This window comes from Toxorhynchites rutilus, chromosome 1 (genome assembly GCF_029784135.1).
Source record: "Toxorhynchites rutilus septentrionalis strain SRP chromosome 1, ASM2978413v1, whole genome shotgun sequence".
NCBI classification, from domain to species: Eukaryota; Metazoa; Arthropoda; class Insecta; order Diptera; family Culicidae; genus Toxorhynchites; species Toxorhynchites rutilus.
In genome coordinates this window covers 70,971,256-70,993,428 of record NC_073744.1, presented here as the reverse complement: position 1 = coordinate 70,993,428, position 22,173 = coordinate 70,971,256, and the positions used below count along the sequence as shown (strand labels likewise).

General features: G+C 38.7%; 1 protein-coding gene across 1 annotated transcript; it reads right to left on the bottom strand.

Moving 5' to 3' along the window:
* Positions 1-14,674: 14,674 nt before the first annotated feature.
* Positions 14,675-16,600, bottom strand: LOC129782437 (uncharacterized). The gene is made up of 3 exons (XM_055789627.1): positions 16,565-16,600; positions 14,835-16,523; positions 14,675-14,761 (listed from the first exon to the last, which is right to left on the bottom strand). The coding sequence occupies exons 1-3, from the start codon at positions 16,598-16,600 to the stop codon at positions 14,675-14,677; spliced, it is 1,812 nt and encodes a 603-aa protein (XP_055645602.1).
* Positions 16,601-22,173: the final 5,573 nt, after the last annotated feature.

Below are 22,173 nucleotides of genomic sequence, written 5' to 3'. Positions count from 1 at the left end.
ATTGGTGAATATACCCTCTGAAGTTCGCCTTTACAATGTTACTTGGGCATCCTGCATTAATATTGAATTTCAATGACCAATGAGTAGTTGAACAGTGGTGTATCCATGCCCTTTGTTTGGAGGATATGCTCGTTTGTGTTTGTGATAGTTATTGTTTTGTAAGTTGCTCAAAGCTGTTTTTCGCTCTTTCAAGTAGAGGGGAAATTTCCCACTGGTGTACTGCTAGTTTATCTTCTAACTTGTACGCTTTTGTACAGATGTTTTTGATAATCTGATAGCTGAGAGGGAGCCTTTCACATTCAGCATATATTGCAAGTACCGGGCTGGTACAGAAAGCACCAGAGGCTATTCTAATTCCTTCGCTGTAGATAGGGTTCAGAGCTTTAGCAACGATATCGCCTCCTCTTGAATATAACTCAGCTTCATGGATTATTTTAGCTAGTCTTGAATGGCGTTAACGTTCCCTGTTGAACTTCTCAACGTATGCATACCCTAGCGTCATTTATTAATACTGGGTTGAGATTTCGTAAGCCAAATAACACGCCTTGAATGTATTCCGAGGGGCAAGCTCTTGAATACGCGTGACCACAGTGCAAATCGAAGGAAATTTTTCTGACGAAAAATCCCCCGACCAGAACGGGAATCGAACCCGAACACCCGGCATGATAATGTGAGACGCTAACCAGTCGACCACGGGTGCATTTTAGCTAGTATGGTAGCATTTACTACCTTTATCAGAGTGTTTCTATTACTTGGATTGTATCTTCCAGCTATTACTTTCATAACTTTTATACGAGATCTTGTTATTTTCTCTACTTTTGCAAAGTATTGTTTGAAGGTTTTGAGTCGATAGTTATACCCAATATTTTCATTTTCCCACCCTGAAGGATCGGGCATTCTCCCAGGTGGAGTATGGGGCCTTTCTGTGGTGTCGTCTTCTGCAAATATGCATTGATTTTGATTTCTCAGGGTTCATCTAGAAACTCCCGTTTAATAGCCCAGAAAGGAATGTCATTGATAGCTTTTTGAGTCTTCCTTCTGTTCCAACCAGATGCGTCGCCATAGCTGATCTCTGTTGCATATTTTATTATCCACATTTTTTTGGATGTCCACCGTTCTTTCTTCATGCTCTTTGAGTGTATTGAAAGTGAATTCGTATATGTCAGATGATATTTTAGAGAAAAGCTTCGCAAATTCATTTGCGATGATGCTATTGTCGTCAGTTAGGCGAAATGGGGACATCGTGGTCATCCTAAGGAATATGTCCATTTCCAGCGTTGTTCAAGTTAGCAACCGGCTTTTACTATAAAAATTCAAGATAGTACACTTTTCATCATTAGAAAAAAGAGGAAAATCGAACATTATTGGTGCTTACCACCAGTGGTCACCTAGTGGGGGCAAAGTGGTCACTCGAACATATCAAGCCAAATGAGATAGATTTATGCGTTTTGACGTAGGACTACGTCTTTCCTTTCTATACCGGGGTGTAAAATCAAAGTTTCGAAAACGAAAGCGTTACGCCGGAGACCGAGATTTTGAGCGTAAATAGCTCCTAAACAACTGAACGAAATGGTATTATAAAAACTTCATTCGAAAGATAAAATGTCTACGCGTTATATAATTGTTACTTTTTGGTACAAAAACTTGTTTCAGTAGCCTTAAAATTGCTTTCAAAACAGGCTATTGAAATCACCAATCGGTATATAAGGGAGCGCCGCTCGGAAATCCACTCAGTTATAATTGAACAGCGATTGAGGTACCATCGCAGGAATGAATGGATGTTTCCCTAACACAGACTTCAAAACCATGGAGCCAGAGGAAATCGGCATTGCAAAATAGATACAAGCAGCGGGTACTTTTGTACTCGTTTGCGTTTTTGCAAATCAGAATGTTTCCCTAACACAGACTTTAGAACCATGGAGCCTGGGGGAATCGACATTGCAAAATAGATGCAAGCTGCTGGTGCTTTTGTACTCGTTTGCGCTTTTGCAAATTGGAATGTTTTCCTAACACAGACTCAAAACCATGGAGCCATAGGAAATCGGCATTGCAAAATAGGTACAAGCAGCGGGTACTTTTGTACTCGTTTGCGTTTTTGCAAATCGGAATGTTTCCCCAACACAGATTCCAAAACCAATAAGTTGGGAAAATCGGCATTCCAGATCTCGGCAGTACTTTTTATAATCCCATGCATTTTTACACTCCGGAATGCGTTTTGCTAACACGGTCTACAAAAGCGGGTACAAATGCAATGCTTCAGCTTGGTTATTCAAGACTGCATGCTCCTTCATATCGCCAGCTCACTGAACTTCTACGCATACCGTTTGATGATTAGGCAAAATGTTGATAACTATTTGCTGCGATAACCACTGCCATATTGAATGAATTGACCTAAATTGAATTTGTTTGCAATTGAAGTCGTAAATTGTTTCATTCATCCACTAGTTTAATCAATAGCTTTGTGCAGCGGCGATATCGTACCCAATGAGGAGCATTCGAAGTGCCATTATTGCTATTTGAAAAAAAAAACAAATAATTACTAAGCCAACGAAAGTCCTACGTCGACCTTGCGGTTATATCATAGGTATAACCCATCCATAGTTTTTTTACTTCAATTCTGAACACAATGTCTTGTGGTATTCAACTTTCATTTTTGTTTCGTTTATTAGGCTTTTAAGCGCTTTCAGTTTCGCTGCTTTCTTGTTTTTTTTAAACAATCAAGTAGCTTGCATCTCTTCTTATGTAATTGGTTTCCTCAATGTCATCAGTTTTGCATGCCAACGTTTTAAAACCAGGAAAGGGTTCTTTGGTAACTTATGTTCCTTACTCTCCGCCGCAAGGCTGAGGTAACTTTTTTCCATCTACACCGTTTGTCCACGATGTTCCTCTACGAATTGTTTGTTTTCTTGTTGTTTAAGTTTAAGTTCTCCATGTGATTCCCACGAGTTGCCATGGAAAAGTGGGGTCCTCTGCGCCAGTACTCTGCTGTAACACGGTAAGGGCTGCTCCCTGGTGCCCCACAGGCTCCGTTCACGACTTCTCACCTATGTCGCCCCTTCCACCACTCATTCCTCGGCACGGGTCGCCTTTGGGGGCCCGTTTTCCCCATTCTTCGTCTGCGTACGACCAAAGGTCTCACCGGGGTTGGTTTCCCGGTTTTTTCAAAGGTTGCTCATACCCCAGCCGGCACCTCGGGGAGGTGATGATAGGAGTTCCAGGACGGAAGCTAAAGGGCTAATAATTGGCATTGGATAGTGCTGTACCTTGGCTTTACCGACCGTTTGCAATACTGCTGAACAGAATGTTTCAACGAATACGCACACTAAATAAGGCGCCTGGAGGAATCATCGTATCAGATACATTCAAGTTGTTATTTCATTTACTCGCTTGCATTTGTACTGAACAGAATTTGTTCCCGAACATGGACCTAAAATCAAGGCATCTGGAGAAACCGTTGCAGCAGATACATACAAGCCGGCCGACCATCCCGCGGTGAACGAGATGATAGTTGTCGGAAAAAAGTCACCGAGGGAACACAACGGTTTGTGCAAACAAAGGTCACGTTTAAGTTCGTTTAAGATTCCCCTAAAGTAAAAAGGGAGTCCACCGGAAAGAAGAGTGGTACCGCTAAGAAGGCGGCCAGGAAAGCGTCAGCATCGAAAAAGGCAACCGTTTTCGGGGATATCGGCTGAGTATAAAAGATTTGATAAAATATTAACATTTTAAATTTTTCTTTGTAATCCTATACAAAAAAAACTGTTTTTTCCTGCACTAGAAATATTGTTTTAATTTTGACACCTTTGGCGCAATGAAGTGAGTTTACAAAATTTCAAATCTCTTTGAAAGACTAATTGTACTTACATTACTATTTTGAAGACAGTAAAACGGTAAAACTGGAGCATCTCATTACTGAAAAATATTTTTTTAGAATCTTAACTATTCAAAAACATCTCCTAATAGGCTAGAATAGCTTAATCGTCTCATCCGCCTCAAAACTTATCTCACTCACATACCTCAACTACCGTCTCACTATGTGGCCAACGAAATAAATTATGAAATGTATTCGAGCGACTAATGAATGATATCAAAGTCATGGAATTATTCATGGAAACATTTATCAACGCGAAAAAAAAAGACAACAGATCAGGCAGTAAGATGCCGTGAAGCACAATTCATATATAACATAAAAGAATTTCAAACAGATACAGCAAATTTGCTGGGGAAAAAGTTAAGCTGTTTGTAATCTAAATCGTGCTTGTGGCAGTTCACCGAGCTCCGCTCACCGGCCGCTCTCGGGGATATTTCGGTGAGAAACGTAGCTAAACAGCTGCTTTATGGTCCATTAACCGCTGTGCTTTATGATTTATGCGTGCCACGGTACATTATCGTAAAAAAATCTTCCGGATTATATCCATCATATTATGATAAAAGACATAAAAGACATAAAAGAAACCAAAGGTCTTCTTCTCCGTCGCCTCGCACAAATCCACACAAATCGGAGGAAGAGAAGTCGAAAACGGACCTTAAGCTGGATTCGTTCCGAAAGGTTGGCCAAAAAGTGCGCTCCTAAATGTTTGGCAGATCCCAAACTTTACGCCTCGGTCCGGACGAATTGTGCAGTGATTATGCCAAGCTCCGGGATCAAAGGTACAACACGTGGGGAGAAGTTGTTGAAAAACACTAACACATCATAATTGAGACATTTTCGCGCGTTTATTGCGAAGGCATATAAAATCACACCGAACCGAAACGAATCCGTCGTGATTGCGTCACTCACGCGACGAACGATGCACTGCGGACCAGGATGGGGAGGAGATCAGCTACGGGTAGGTATGTGGATGTTGTATTTTAACTTCCCCCACGATGGCATCCGTCCTGACTAGTAAATTTTGGAGAACAAACATTTGCTGTGGGAAACTAGAAAGCTGATGTGATGTATGTTAACAGAGAATGTGTCGGGTTTTCCCTGTGATGTGACCGATTTCTGTTTCCCGAGTGACATGTATTCATACATCAACAATCCAAAGTGAAGTTTTGGTGGTTGATAGCAAAACGAATTTCAGAAACCGTTAACGTTTGGCGGCATCAATTTCATATGAATGGAAGTACAGGTCGAACTGGATTATATACAGACTCGATTATATGTGATTCGATTATATACAATTTTGGACTCGATTATATACAGTTTACGAAAAAAATATTTTTATATATATATTTCAAATATGACTTATTTTAAGACGAAATATAACCTTTCAACGTGAAGGTGAAATTAAATTGGCTTTTACATGTACAGTGAGGTAAAATCGTGATTTTTGAAGATTTTGCTTGAATTTTCACCAAGAATTGTTTATATAGATATTGCAACCAATTTAAGAAAGATAGAAGTTGGGTGTCGTGCTCCCGTGGCCGAGTGGTTAGCGTCCCACACTATCATGCCGGGGTTTTTAGTTTGATTCCCGTTCTGGCCGGGGGATTTTTCGTCAAAGAAAATTCTTCCGGCTTGCACTGTGGTCACGCATATTCTAGAGCTTGCCACTCTAGAGTACATTTAAGGCGTGTTATTTGGCATAGAAATCTCAACCAAGTATTACTAATAAAAATGATGCAAGTAATGCTACGTTGAGAAGGCAAAAGTTCCACTGGAACATTAGTGCCATCCAAGAAGAAGTTGGGTGTCAAAGAACAAATTGTAGAGCGGTTGGAGAGCTTTAATTTAATTGATAGAAACAATCTAGTTTAATAGGATTTTTAGGATAAAATTAATAATAACACATTAAAAATTATTAATTTTCAAGTTTTCGTTTCTAAAATGTTATTAAAATCCACTAATTCTGATGTTTCACTACTATATTCTGTACTAAATTTTCTCATCTTTCAAATGAAAGCAACAGAATCGTCTTCCGTAACGTACTTTTAAATGTAGAGCCGGTTTGAGGCAACAGAGTCCGAAACAAAAAAAAAAGTTCTATAACTTTGTCATTGTTGAAATTTGAACATATGCGTAGAAGCATTTTTTTTTATCAAATATTATCGCCTATCGCCTCCTGAGAAAATGTGGATAAAATGATTTTTTTACATGAGAAAGGTGTCTTTGACTTCCAGGGGATGAATCAAGAATCAAATTCATTTTTTATATTCAAAAAAGAACAAAATACATGCAAAAATAAAACGGATAAAAAAATCGATTTATTAAAGGATTCGATTATATACAGTGAAAAGAAATCAGAAACAGTATATAATCGAGTCCGCCCTGTACTAATCCCGAAATCAGTCAATATAGCGTGCCTCATTCGGTAATTTAACCATAGAACTTCGAGACCGAGATTAAATTAATTTATGTTTCAATAATATAACTTGTAAACTGAGTTAGTAGATACAATATTTTCGGTGGCAGAAGGCTGGTTGTCAACAAGAGATATTATGGAAGGAATGCGATGTAATGGTACACCCAGAATAACGTGACGGTGAACCCAAAGGTCACAATCCTAACCTAACGTTCCTATCACTTTTTGACCCAAACCTAAAATTAATTTCTCATTTCTCAAAATAAACCGAACCCTACTCAATTTCACGCCACATCAATTACAACTTACACTTGAACCAATTTCTTACATGCAATGTTTTCCCACGCGCAGTGTAAATCAAATAAAACAAGTGTTCTGCTTCTATTTACAACTTTCAGTCCCATAACCTACAATTTGACACATTATGCCGAATGATGCCGATCGGCTTGTACCGGGCGACATGTTCGGACATCCCATCGGTTGCATATAAAATTATTATCAGACATCATTTTTGTTCAGGACTTTTCCGCCACTTTCAGAAAACGCATTAACCTATTGCATAGATTACATATGAGGGGCTTAGAATGAAAGGGGTGTAAGTGATTTGATCGATTTCTCTACATCGACTCTCTCTTTTGGTCATAACCTGAGAGAGAGGAGCCAGCTGAATGACAGATAGTTTGTTTTCTTCTTATTCTTCTTACGCATCATCATCAAGAAAATTCCAATCTGACAATTTCAATCAAGCATGTTGTTGTCATTCATTTATGAGAAAAGTGTTCAAACTTGACGTGAACCTTTGTTTGTGAGTATTTTTGTGCGTTTTTATCCCCGATTTGATTTTTGACGTAGGACTGCGTCTAACAGGAATATATGGGGGGTATAAGAAGGATCATGTAGGAAATAATAAAAGATGTACCAGGCCAGCCCACATCATGGCTTCCAGCAGCATCGGCCCATTCCAACATTTTTTTTTTACTTTTGATAATTTCGATATAGGTGTTCTAAAGAATTATTTCGATGATTACTAAAACAATATCCGAAATTTTTTTCATTCTTTCATTCATTCTTTCACTGGTTCCAGGTTGATCTATTGCTGCAAGCTCAGTGAATCGATTTTTGCAATGAGGGCGATGATTGTATATTCTCCGATGCAATTTGAATATGCAACGTATGTGGAATATATAAAATAAGTGCTAATCTTCCAATTAAAAGAGTCAACATTGATTTCTCTCAGGTGCATTTTGATGGAATTTTGTTGGTGTCCGATGAAAATAATAGTAGGTTGACTAAAAAGGATGCTGTGTCTGCAATTTTAACAGGCAGTGATCACGATTCGGATGAAGATGAGAATTATCCTACCAGTCTCTCGTCATCTTTGCCATGATATTCCTGCCCATCACTGATGGACCATTCATATGCAAATTTTAAATTTGACATGCAGGTTGCTAATCAAGGCAATAGTATCACTGAAGATACAATCGAATTGACCGATAGTGAAGGTGAACCAATTGGTCTTGTCCACAAAACTAAAAGGGTCAAGATTCTTTCTCCCCTTTATGTGTGATTTAATTTGTATACCATTTCCCATAGACAACATAACTGTCGCTTCCAAACAGTCTACATAAATGAAGCGCTCACTCTGCTCTCCCTCACAACACTCACTTTCCTTTTGTGACATTGATGAGTGGACATTGTTTGTGTGATTGTCGATCCGGAATGAATTGTCTTTCTCAAGATTCATTGTACCCCTAAAAAGTGCTCGAAAGATGTAATCTTACGTTGATCGCACTTGATCGAAGAAATTACAAAAAGAATGTATTTGACCGCAGTATTTGATAAACTCTTTCTGAAAAGAACTGGATTTGATTTGCTGAAAACACTATCTTGTTTTCTCTCGTGTTGTGCGTTATGTGTGGCTATGGTAGTTTTTTTCGAAGCTGCTACTGATTTCTATGGCTTCGGCGTTTTCGGCTTGCATGCAGCGATTTTTGAGGATTAGTTTGACTTTTGCTTTCGGGCAGCCACGCCAGCAGTATCAGCAGCTTTCTTCTTGCTGGTCGCCTTCTTCACAGTAGCAAGTTTTTTTTTTGTAGCAGTAACTGTTCCAAAATGATCTAACCGCTGTACAATTATAATTGAGTGCATTTCCGAGCTTGCACCTTATATTCCTTATATACAGATTTTTGTGATTTCAATTGCTTGCCTTCAAAGCAATTTTTTAGCTATTGAAACAAGTTTTTGGATCAATAAGTAACACACATATAACGCGTAGACATTTTATCTTTCGAATGAAGCGGTTATCATTACATTTCTTTCAACCGGCGAAGAGGTTTTATTGCTCAAAATCTTGTTTCTCCAATGTAACACTCTTGTTTTCGAAGCTTTGAACTTACACCCCTGTATAGAAATGAAGGATGTAGTCCGACGTCAAAATTATTTTCACATAAAATGTCTTGCAAAAAAATGTCATTTTGAAATTTTCTACATATTTCAATACTTCCCCTTGGTTCACCGTGACTGGTCCGCGCTGACATAAGGGTGATCACAACAAAAGCGAGCTGGCTCCTCTCTCTCAGGTTATGACCTCGGAAATGCACTCAATTATAATTGTACAGCGGTTAGATCATTTTGGAACAGTTACTGCTACAAAAAAAAACTTGCTACTGTGAAGAAGGCGACCAGCAAGAAGAAAGCTGCTGATACTGCTGGTGTGGCTGCCCGAAAGCAAAAGTCAAACTAATCCTCAAAAATCGCTGCATGCAAGCCGAAAACGCCGAAGCCATAGAAATCAGTAGCAGCTTCGAAAAAAACTACCATAGCCACACATAACGCACAACACGAGAGAAAACAAGATAGTGTTTTCAGCAAATCAAATCCAGTTCTTTTCAGAAAGAGTTTATCAAATACTGCGGTCAAATACATTCTTTTTGTAATTTCTTCGATCAAGTGCGATCAACGTAAGATTACATCTTTCGAGCACTTTTTAGGGGTACAATGAATCTTGAGAAAGACAATTCATTCCGGATCGACAATCACACAAACAATGTCCACTCATCAATGTCACAAAAGGAAAGTGAGTGTTGTGAGGGAGAGCAGAGTGAGCGCTTCATTTATGTAGACTGTTTGGAAGCGACAGTTATGTTGTCTATGGGAAATGGTATACAAATTAAATCACACATAAAGGGGAGAAAGAATCTTGACCCTTTTAGTTTTGTGGACAAGACCAATTGGTTCACCTTCACTATCGGTCAATTCGATTGGATCTTCAGTGATACTATTGCCTTGATTAGCAACCTGCATGTCAAATTTAAAATTTGCATATGAATGGTCCATCAGTGATGGGCAGGAATATCATGGCAAAGATGACGAGAGACTGGTAGGATAATTCTCATCTTCATCCGAATCGTGATCACTGCCTGTTAAAATTGCAGACACAGCATCCTTTTTAGTCAACCTACTATTATTTTCATCGGACACCAACAAAATTCCATCAAAATGCACCTGAGAGAAATCAATGTTGACTCTTTTAATTGGAAAATTAGCACTTATTTTATATATTCCACATACGTTGCATATTCAAATTGCATCGGAGAATATACAATCATCGCCCTCATTGCAAAAATCGATTCACTGAGCTTGCAGCAATAGATCAACCTGGAACCAGTGAAAGAATGAATGAAAGAATGAAAAAAAATTCGGATATTGTTTTAGTAATCATCGAAATAATTCTTTAGAACACCTATATCGAAATTATCAAAAGTAAAAAAAAAATGTTGGAATGGGCCGATGCTGCTGGAAGCCATGATGTGGGCTGGCCTGGTACATCTTTTATTATTTCCTACATGATCCTTCTTATACCCCCCATATATTCCTGTTAGACGCAGTCCTACGTCAAAAATCAAATCGGGGATAAAAACGCACAAAAATACTCACAAACAAAGGTTCACGTCAAGTTTGAACACTTTTCTCATAAATGAATGACAACAACATGCTTGATTGAAATTGTCAGATTGGAATTTTCTTGATGATGATGCGTAAGAAGAATAAGAAGAAAACAAACTATCTGTCATTCAGCTGGCTCCTCTCTCTCAGGTCATAACCAAGGCGCCTAGAAGTATATACTAAGGTGGGCCAACTTGCTAAAACCACTCTTCAGCCATCTTGGAAGTCTACTGTGTTTTGTTTGTAAACAAAACACAATACGCTATTGCCGAAGCTCGCTCGTGATCAGTCTGTCTCTTTCACGCTACAAGCAAATAATTCCCCTTCTACTTTCTTCCGTGCTGTTTTCATATACCGCTCCCTTAACCAACTTAGTGACGAAACGGCCTCACCTAGTACCATAGACCCGTCTTGGTCATAACTTCGCAGCAAATACATTCCCAACTTTTTTTCACAATGTGGAAGGTAGGTCAGAACCTCATCTATCGGATTTTATAGCAAACTTATAGCGAATTCGTTTTTAAAACTGAGTCAGTGCCAAACTGATTCTGTAATAAAAAAACGTTTTCAGTTTCACGAATGCGTTGGTTTGTTGGTGTACGTTATATAGTCTGATTTGTTTATATTTACGACGGCAAATGTACAGTGTCGACGTCTGGTGGTGATATTAGTGCTTGGGAGGTAAATTGTTCTCCATCAGATCAGAAGGGCCAAGTGCAGTGTAAACATATAAAAGTTTAAATGAAAATTTGTACTTCATATTGTTCGATTACCTAACACATGTAGTTCTGACACTCACTTAACCATTTGTCGATACATTTCCTGTTTGTTCCACAAATAATTACTATTATAATATAAAATCATCATTAGACACAGTTTTCGTTCAATGTTTCTGCGATATCGGAAAAATCCTCTTATTTAATCACATAAAATAAATATTCGATACGTTCAAGTAAATTTTCATTCATAATTTTCATTTTGAAATTTATTCCACCTGAATATCCATCATTATTTTCACCTCCCAATGAAAGCACACGTAGCTTAATGCCGTCTACTCGAATATACTCTTCAAAATCAGAATCCGAATTGGATTACGCTTCCAATAATACAAAAGCAAAAGCAGCAGGTTTTCTATTTTCATAGTCTTTATTTTTAGATTTTCCAAAATAATATTCGGAACTTGACAGTTAAGTATAGTTGTATTGGTGAACCCGAGTGCCAACCCGTGAAACATCTCAGTGCGAAACTAACAGTTTTCGGGGCGAACAAGTGCGACACTGAGTGCGAAACTGAGTGAATAAAAAAAACGTTTTGACAGCAGTTAGTGCGGCACTGGGGTTGAAACTGAACAAAAACGAATTCGCTATTAAATTGGAACGTTTTTGCAGTTGAGTTATTAACTAAATAAAAAGTTGATGAAGAGAAATCGATCAAGTCACTTACACTCCTTGCATTCTAAGCCCCTCATATTTGATATGAAATGGTTTATTATCATTCATAACTTCTGTTTTAAAATGAGGGGCTCAGAATGCAAGGGGTGTAAGTGACTTGATCGATTTCTCTTCATCAACTTTTTATTTAGTTAATAACTCAACTGCAAAAACTTTCCAAATTTAAGTTTGCTATAGAATCCGATAGATGAGGTTCTGACCTATTTTCCACATTGGTAAATACAGCTGGGAATGTATTTGCAGTTAAGTTATGACACAAAGAGAGAGTCGATGTAGAGAAATAGATCAAATCACTTACACCCCTTTCATTCTATGCCCCTCAAATGTGTGTTCATTCCACCTGACCATTCGTTATCATTTTCGCTTCACAAATTGAACGCACGAATGCACAATGCAGTTAACTTTCGTTGATCCAGACCGACTTGTTTCGGGTTGGGTTCGGCATGATTCCAGTCGGTTTTCGGTACATCGCCCAATCCGGGTGGCACGTCCACACTTGTTCGGCTTTATCGGACGGCTAAGGCCGAACGATGCCGATTGACGCAATGTGGACACGTCTTTACGCTGTGTTTTGATTCCTCGGTTTGTTCCACTTCGCACAGCAAAATTTATTTAAGGCCACGGTTACTTTGCTTGCAGCTTCTTTCGAAAATATGGCTGCACGAAACGCATGCAATCGTGAGAAGCAAACAACTGCAAAGAATTGTATTGGTGTGGCTACATTGCTTCCCCCTTGCCTCGTTCGAATTCGCCAATTCGCAATTTCGAACAAAATTATTTGTTTCGTTGTCTGCTTTATTAGTCGGGTTGCCAGAAAAGCAAGATGAATATCTCGTCTAATGCACGCCCGATAGAACAATTTTTAACTTAGCATCGAAATGTTTCATACAGTATGCAGGGTTTTTTTTATCCCATTTATTTATTTATTAGGCTCATTAGCATTTTATCTGTAACAGAGCCGGGTTTTTATCGTGTACATGTACATATGTTTATGTTTCTATAAATTGTAAATTACACAGAAGTAGTAGTAGCCATTTAGGCGATTTTGGTGTTCTGTTCCATTACATTATGGTAAATTACACTGTAGTAGCCATTTAGGCGTAAGAGTATTCTGTCTGTTCTTCCATTGTTCAGCAGACCGGACAGCGGAGACAGTTTATATTGATCATTGTTGGGTTATTTATAGAACAGCAGCCCGATGTTTCTTGCAGAGCAGAGTAGTTGTATAGATGAATCGATCTTTGTTCCGCCGTGGATCGATCTCTATCGCTGATGATGATTGCGTGGACGTAGTTATTCTATAACAACACAAAGATGGTCAATTGAGGGCCCTGAGTTTGAACTCATGATCGATCGCTTAGTAAGCGAACGCGTAACCAAATGGCTACGAAGACCCCCGGAATGCATGGTTGTCATAATAAAATCTGTGTTTTTGGTCTCAAAAAAATTTTTAATCTAAGTTTTTTCCCAGAAAATCTGTATTGATATCTGTATAAAATTTATAAGTCCTATTTTGCAGCATAATCTTAGATTTTGCATTTGATTGACATAGTTATTATTGATTCAACGATTTTGATGGTATCCACGTAGAGCTAGCAAGCATATACACTATAGTGAAAATACAACGCTTCATTGGCAAAATACAATGTAATAGAAGTTCACACAGTTACAAGGACATGTTTTTTTTCTACATTGCGCTACGTAGTATTATTCTAATATATTTCTGATACACCCAAAACTGGAGAACTTTCAACGCTTGAAAAAGGGACATAAAGTTACAATGGAGTCATATGATTACAATACGGACAGTCTCTGATATACTTTTCTCATTCTAAATTAATCGATCAGGTTTTAGTTAAAATATTTTTCATTCCAACGTTCGTCTTTCCATCGTTTGACGGTTCAGCAGATGGTCCTATGACTTTAAAATCGCGTTTTCCTAACATAGGTGAATCAATTTTCCAAAACGTGTTAGGAAAACTCCACAAACAATGAAAAGTTTAAAGGTCAACGTTATTTTAATATATTTATTTTATTTTATTTATTTATTTATTTATTTAAATGTTTCACATGACGTAAGACAAAGTCTTTTTTCTGTCAATAACGATTTTTACAAAGCATTTACATAAGTTCTAGCAAACATTATTATTTTTAAAGGTTTATTAACCTAATCTCTGTTGAAATAATCTAGTGCAGCCTTTTTGTACAATGTTTCCGACTGTATTCGTTTAAGTTCCATGGGTTGCGCGTTCCAATAAACCACTCCTCTCACAAAAAATGACTCACCATATAAAGCAGAACGATGTGATGGGACCGCAAAGTTGAGCGAGCGACGTCCTTGGAGCAGCCTCAGCTTTCGGACAAGATTGAAGGGTTCATTACGGTGAATAATTCTCCACAGTTGCAGACATGTCCTCATTTCATAGAAACGACGGAAAGGACATCCGAGTAGATTCCTCTGAAGGTTCCGAACAGACGTGAAACGATTCAAATTGTATACGTAACGGCAACAATCATTTAAGGCAACTTCCAATTTTGACATCATAGCCATACTCATGCTAAGGTGGATGACATCACCAAGAATAAAGTGTGACAATATTAGCGACTTAAAAAGCAGGAGTTTCGTATGCTGAGGGAGATCTGACGTGGTTGCACGCAATGTACGTAGGCCAGCATACACTTTACCACATTGGGTGGATACTGCTTTGTCCCAGCTGAGATTCCTTTGAAAAATAATGCCCAGATTGTTCACGTGTTCTACAAACTGGATGTAATTCCCTTCGACGACAAGCGATGGATGATCTGAATCCATATACTGGTTAGTACCGAATAAAATCGCTTTGGTTTTTGTATGATTTATGCGTAACGAATTCCTTGAAGCCCAATTTACTACTCGTTGAAGATCATCGTTTAACCGCGCCACTGCAGTTGAAACGTCAGGATGAGAAAAGTACAGTTGCACATCATCTGCGAACATTTGGACTCGACAGTATCTCAATATTCCGGGTAGGTCATCAATGTATGTAGAGAACAACAAAGGTCCAAGCACTGATCCTTGCGGAACCCCAGAGGTAACGGAAACTGCAGCGGAAGAGATATGGTTACAATATACAATTTGCGTTCTCCCGGCCAAATACGACTTCATGAGGCCAACAGCAGATGATGAGAAATGGAAGCGCTCATGTAGCTTATGCAAGAGTCGACAATGAGATATTGTGTCGAAAGCTTTGCTGAAATCAATCAGCAGTAAAGCCACCTTATCCTTTCTGTCAATCAGTCCAGCAATATCGTCATAAACACGAAGCAACGCAGTTTTTACACCATGACCACGCCGGAAACCCGCTTGGTCATCATTTAGTAGATTCATCGATGTAAAATAGGTACTGATTTGTTGCTTCAGTACCTTCTCCAAAACCTTAGACAAAACACTCAACAAGCTGATAGGGCGGAGGTTTTCGACAGAGTTTAGATGTTTCTTCTTTCTCAGAGGGATTATTTTGGCGCACTTCCAAGCCTCCGGGAATGTCAATGTCTTAATGATCATGTTGTAGAGGTGCACAATGTGATCGATGATGAGTGGAAGAATTATTTTAAGAAATTTGGTGGGAATCTCGTCGGTTCCAACAGCATTTGACTTGACTTCACAAAACGCATTCAACACTTCGTGCGCTGCAATTTGTTGGAAAGAGAATCCACCGACAGGTTGTGGTCTTCGGGTTTCGTAACTGTCAGCATTGTCGATAGTGAATTGACCGGCAAAATGATGATTTATCATGTTTGGATCGAAAGAACAATCTTCTTGATCTTGCACCTTCCCAATACCAAGACCTCTCACCATCTTCCACAGGTTCATTGTTGAGCCAGCAACCACAATATTTCGATTGATGTGCTCCGATTTGACACGTCGAACAAGAGCATTTGTCCTATTTCTTAGCTGCGTATATATTTGCTTTTTTCCATCCTTATATTCCATGGGAGCAGTCCTCCAGTCACTATAAGCCATGTCTCTCTCTACGATTGCCTTACGTATAGCATCATTAAACCAAGTATTGTAATGCTGGCGATGTCGGACAGTCCGTAGTGGGATACACGAGTCATGGACGGACATAATACTACTGTTGAAGTATTCAGTAAGTTGATTGACGTCGTTAATATTGCGGAAGATGTCCCAAGAAATTCCATTGATGCTATCTCGCAGTAAATTTGGGTCGAAATTTACATAGTCTCGGTAGGTTTCCACGGAATGTTGATCAATAGCACACGTGTTGATGTTACACGAGCAGAAAATGAGATCGTGTTTAGACAGGCCAGGCACGGACACTTGTTGAAAGGTGGTTACTACATCTGGTCGGTTAGTGACAAGCAAGTCCAGTTGAGAGCAACCATCATCATAGAAATGAGTTGGCTCGGTGCCTAATACAGTCATGGTATACGTTGTGAATATTTCTTCTAGGCGTTCTTTTCTGGTACTTCTTCGTAACCAATCAGTGTTAAGATCTCCGGTAAGCACGCAATGCTCATAAGTTGATAATAAGGTTGCCAATTCACACTGCATAAAAGTTGAAACATCATTGTCCGGCGGGTTGTAGATCGCGGCGACCAACATTACAGCACCGCTTATTTTAAGCTCCACAGCCAGGCATTCCGTTTTGCATATCGACGAAGCAGTCAGATTCGTAGAATAAACCGTTTTGGAAAGGATATTTTCACGAATATAGATGGCAATTCCACCACCCCTTTTGTACGCCCGATCGTTCCGTACGAGACGGTAACCAGGTATAGAAACGGCTTGGTCAGGAATGGAATTATTTAGCCATGTTTCCGAGAAGCAAGCGACGGATACCTTGGAGTCATACAACATTAGTTTGACTTCTTCAAACTTACAGAATCGTCGTGCACAAAGACTTTGAACGTTGGCATGGCATATGTTGAATTTGTTTGCCTTGAGTATGGTGTTCATAACAACTCTGGGAATCGTGTGTAGTGAGAGTGTGTGATTACTTAAGGATGACATCAGGTAACGTGAGGGAAACAATGTACATGGATAGGCTGCATTCTAATGATAGTCTCCATACTTTACATATAGTTCCAGTATACAAACAAATTTCTTTAGTGCAAATTACATACAATCTCCACTTTAACAAACAATAACAAGTATACATGTAGCTCTAGTTAATTCAAATTTGCATTAATTGATCGATAGATGAAACTGACAGGTACGGACTATCAGCATTTTTCTTCACTTGTACAATTCCTAGTTTCGTCGAGACTGCGACCAGTTTATTTTCTCGACGCAACTTCAATGCAGCACGCTTTATTGTCCTCGCATTCACAGTTAAATTCTCGTTAATATAGATGCGACGATCCGATGAAATTCCGATGTGCCGCAGCTTCAAATTACGCTTAGCCAAGTACTTCGAGTAAAATTCATCCCTTAAGCATGTCACAGAAAATTGCAGTAGGATAAAACATTCATTGCCGTCAGAAAGATTTCTTGAACGTAGACGTTTACAGTGTATATGGGGCACCTTGTCTTTATCGAAGCCAATTTCTTCCGCAATACAATGTAAGTAATTACGTAGATTCTCGTTGGTGATATACGGGATACCTGCTGCAATCAATTCTGCTCTGTTCTCCAAACGCTGGACACTCTCAGTGGCATTATCGACTCGAGTGTTGAGTACCTTGCGCTCATTATCACAGGAAGTTTTCAATGAGTTGAAGTTCTGCTCCATCGCCATAATCTGCTTCTGAAGATCTTCTTTGATGTCGTCAAGTTTCGAGTTAAGCTCAGCTTTCGAGGCATCTATAAGCTGGTTTGTTTCGTCGAAACGTTTAGAGAGCATTGCAACTGCGCTTTCCAAGGTGCATCCAGAGCTACCTGCCGGACAGGCATAAAGCTTCTGGCTTCTAGTTGACATCGTTGTTTACGAACAGATGTAGACAGAAAAATAATCCCACAGTAGATCGTAATAGAATTTCACAGTAGACCGTAATAGGACAATGGATAAGTGCTGTCGGTGGTATTGAAAACTCTTTAAGCGTTCTTTCAGCATTCGATGATCAATATTTTATATCTGAGCACAGATGCACATATTAGAGAGTATAAAACTTTGTAATGTCCACACGCTATTTAAACTGCATAATTAACGCAATTTGATTCTACGGAAACGACGTTGTATACTTATAATACTGTTTGTTTTCAGCAGTCTATTCGCGCTTGTTGTGTGCTGCAGGCATAGTTGCCAGATATATATCGAAAATTGATGCAACATATCACGAATCCCTCATGAAATGTATAAATTAAAAATTGGATAATTATCGTGACGCGACCGATATTTGTTTTTTTTATTTGTACCCCCTTCCTATGTTCCCGAAAACGTAATCTTACGTCAAAGCGAATCAATGATTGCAAACATGGGTCGCGTATTCGATGAACATTCAAGCTCATTGACTTTGTAACAAGAGAATCAACAAAAAACCGCCTTCTTCGTAACCTACCACAAGATAGACAAGATTTTGTATTATTAGGGCTCTAATTTAACCTGTTGATAATCGAAAATGAATGAATATATGAATAAATCGTATCGATAGTTCTATTAGATATTTTCAGTACTTAAAATAACTCCAACGCAAAATGGATTTTCACGATAGCACTTTGGAATTCACAGTCACTGTGATTTAGTGAAAAAACTGTAATTTATTCATTGTAACACTAACCGATGATGCAGACTTCTGCATAATTTCGCTTTAAATCGAACATGAGAAAGCAGGACATCACGCTACGTATGAATGTCAAAAAGGAATGAATCTCGTTCAGACTGATTCGAATACGATATGAATAGAATAGGTAAGATGATAGAAGATATAATTGTCATCCAAACCATTACTAATATCGAAACGTTCTTTCAAAAATTCTGTATATTCTGTATAAAACCCAAAAAAATTGTAATCTATAACTACAGATTCTTGGTTTTGAAAAGGCTGAAAAATCTGTATAAATACAGATTATTCTGTAGATATGGCAACCCTGACGGTAAGCACTAGATTGAACAGAGAAATTAACGTTCAAAACCTTGTACTCCAAGCGTCACGCTCTCGTTTTTGAAACTTTGGACTTACACCCCGATACAGAAATGAAAGACGTAGTCCTACGTCAAAACACCATGTGCTCGTCGATCAGCCTTTTCAGCGTCCATACTTCATGTCCATAAAGAGCAACTGGGAGAAATTAGCGTTCTATACATCGCTAGCTTCGTGTGAGTTTACAGACTACGAGACCTCAGCTGACTACGTAATCCATAGAAAGTTCTGCCAGCAGCTGCAATTCGTCTTCTGACTTCACGGCTCACATAGTTGTCACATAATTACACACCACTGGATACTCCACGCTCTCTACCAGCTGCCATGTACTTTGTTTTGGTATAGCTGATGATGAGTCACAAACTCGCCGCTTCTCTTGTATCGTTTCTTTGCACATATACTCTTCGTACTGCACCTTCCAATGCAATGATGGAAAACAAGTTTGAGAGCGCATTACCTTCAGTCCATCTAACGTTACGAAAGCGTCTCACCCGCTATTCCTACGCATGATTTAGATCTCTCAAACATCATCCGGAACAGTTTTATTAGTTTCGTCGGAAAACCGTGTTCTAACGTTATTTGCCCAAACTCGTTTCTCTTGATTGAATCTGTTGTATTCCTGGAACTTATCTAGGATCTGTCGCATGGTAACATTTGTTCCGTATGTTTCCCTAACACAGACTTCAAAACCATGGAGCCTGCGGGTACTTTTGTACTCGCTTGCGTGTTTGCAAATCGGAATGTTTCCCTAACACAGATGTACCAAATGACTTGTGACATACGTGAAAAATATGAAACAAGAAAGTAAAACAAAAAAAATTTGGGAAAGTAAGAGTTTTTCTTGGAAAATTGCCCATCTAAACACCCATCTACCCAAAGCTCACAAAACGCAAATGCGTTAAGGCTGTTGCTTTAAAACGTTCACAAAGCTTCCGTTGATGAGACTTGGGGGCTTTCTGGTGAACTCCAAACAGAGCGCTCGCTCTATAAGATCGCGAGGCAATAGAGCCGAATAACCGTTAGCGCGGTCGCAAAGGTTTTGGATTAGATTAACGCGAGTGATAATCCCAAAACGAGCTATTCACGCCGTCCCTGAGATTGTTTAAGGTAAGTCTGCATGCTCGTGCAACAGTGAGCAAACCCAACAACTTACAAAGACTTCAAAATCATGAAGACTGGGGAAATAGGCATTGCAAAATAAATGCACGCTGCGGGTACTATCGACCGTAAAATGGTGTTTATGGTAGATTACGTTCTTTATTGCTAGTAAATGTATGTGTAAGTACGAGGGCCGATTGAAAGGTCCGTGCAAAAATGAAAACAACTTGAATGTTTGGGGTAAGCCTTTTTTATATTTCAACATAGTTTCCTATTACCTCATAGAATAGAAAATTTTGAATTTGGCTCCTTCAAACTTATGTTAATGAACCAGTAAAAATAAATGAATTATAAAAAATAGGCGCCTTTCAAGCTTATACGCTTCGTCCAACACTGCTCTTGGTTGTTGATTCCTTCCGAATAATAGGATTTGTCCAAGCCTGTAAAATTGTCATTCGTTACTGCTATCACCTCCTTGATTGAATGAAATCTCTTTTTCGTCAGCCTTTTCTTCAAATTAGGAAACAAATAGTAGTTTGATGGAGTCAAGTCTGGAGAATGGAGGGTATGTTAAACGAGTTGGAAACGTTTTCCAATAATTTTGAAACATCAACTGCTGAGCCGAGTGCTGGTGCGTTGTACTGGTGGAAAAAATAAAATAAGTAACAAAACGCTAAGTCAAACGATTCATTGTGATTAAGCATAATAACAGTACAGATAATTTTCTTAAAGGTAAAATATAATAAGGTAAGTAGCAGTTAGCAGCTATTACAACTCTTCGTTCATTAATCTAGGGCTTTGCTGAGACTAAAATAAATTCGTGAGGTATATGGTGAAACCACTAATGAATAATGGAAATCTGACGTGCCCCACTAGAGGCGAATGAACATTCATGTTTAAAGGATCTATAGTATAAACACTTGTAACGAAGAACATAATATATGACAATGTATGAATTGATATAACATGGGATTTCTTCAAACTCTCTACTTACTAAGCAATTATATTGAATTCAATTGAATCCGAAAATTGTTTCATTCAGTCACTAATTTAATCAATAATTAAATCAATACAAACAAATGATTATTTAGTGAACGATGGTCCTACGTCAGTCTTGCGAGTATGTCATAAATATAACCCACCCTTTTTTTTTTTTATATTTGGCGAATTCTGGGAATATTTGTGAACTGATTAACCTTCAGTACATGTGAATTTATAAAAATTTGTTGCTGCAGTTGCAACTGCATTGGTACAATACACACATACATACATACAATCACTCAATCTGAGTTGATTTACGTATAGAAATTATGAAAACGTACGAAAATACTTAGAAAATTGTGTGATATTTTTTCCACTGAGAACTATCAACTTGAATTTCCCGATTAACAATAACTGTTAGGCCAGCCACAAATATAGAGTAAAAAATCCTTCATCATTTTGAAAAACAAATTGAAGCCTCGTGCACAAATGCACAAAACCATGACCCTCAAAAGTTAGAAACTGCGGCTAAATTCCTATACCAATATCCCGACGAACATTTTATCGTGCCAACTTTTGCAATGGTTGATTTTCGGAAGGACTCTCGGAGTTTTATTTTCGCAAATAAATTATAACTATTCGCCGCTCGGTGCATTCGAGAGTGAATTTTCGTTTTCCTGACACTGGACACAGTTTTGAAAGCAGCTGTTCGGCACCATACACGCATTCACCAGAATGGTTTTAAGAGCTGTTGTTCAGAAGCTGTGCGTTTACGAGAGGCACAAATCATCGATGGTGATTTCTTTTTTTGCGAGTGCCAATGTTGTTTTTTTTTGTGTTTCCCTACCATATTTAAAAAGTGCTCACGTATGCGTTTCGCCATCGTTTTCACTGCGAGGACCCCGAAAAGCTACACCCAATCGACACGAATGCTATATGGCTGGAAAATTCGTAAGTGTCTTTCAGCACGAGTTGCATATTTTGATTTTACAGTCTTCGACTATGATTCATCGACAAATTGTTATGACAACCAATATGACAAGAGGAACGACAGTTACTTCGAATAATTACGACTATAAAACAACGGGGAGATGGGGTTTATAACCGTCCCGAGGTGGCATCCCGCGTCTACTGGCAGCGCGATTGAGCGCGGTGATGTATGATTTATGTGTGCATTACGCAATGGTGGAATTAAATATGGAACGCTACTCGGATGCATTCACGGTTCGCTCGAAGCGGGAAAGCATCGAAGCATACTTCTCGACTGAATTTACGATAATATAATCGAATGAAATTAATGGCGTTATCCGGAAATGATTACGAATAAATGG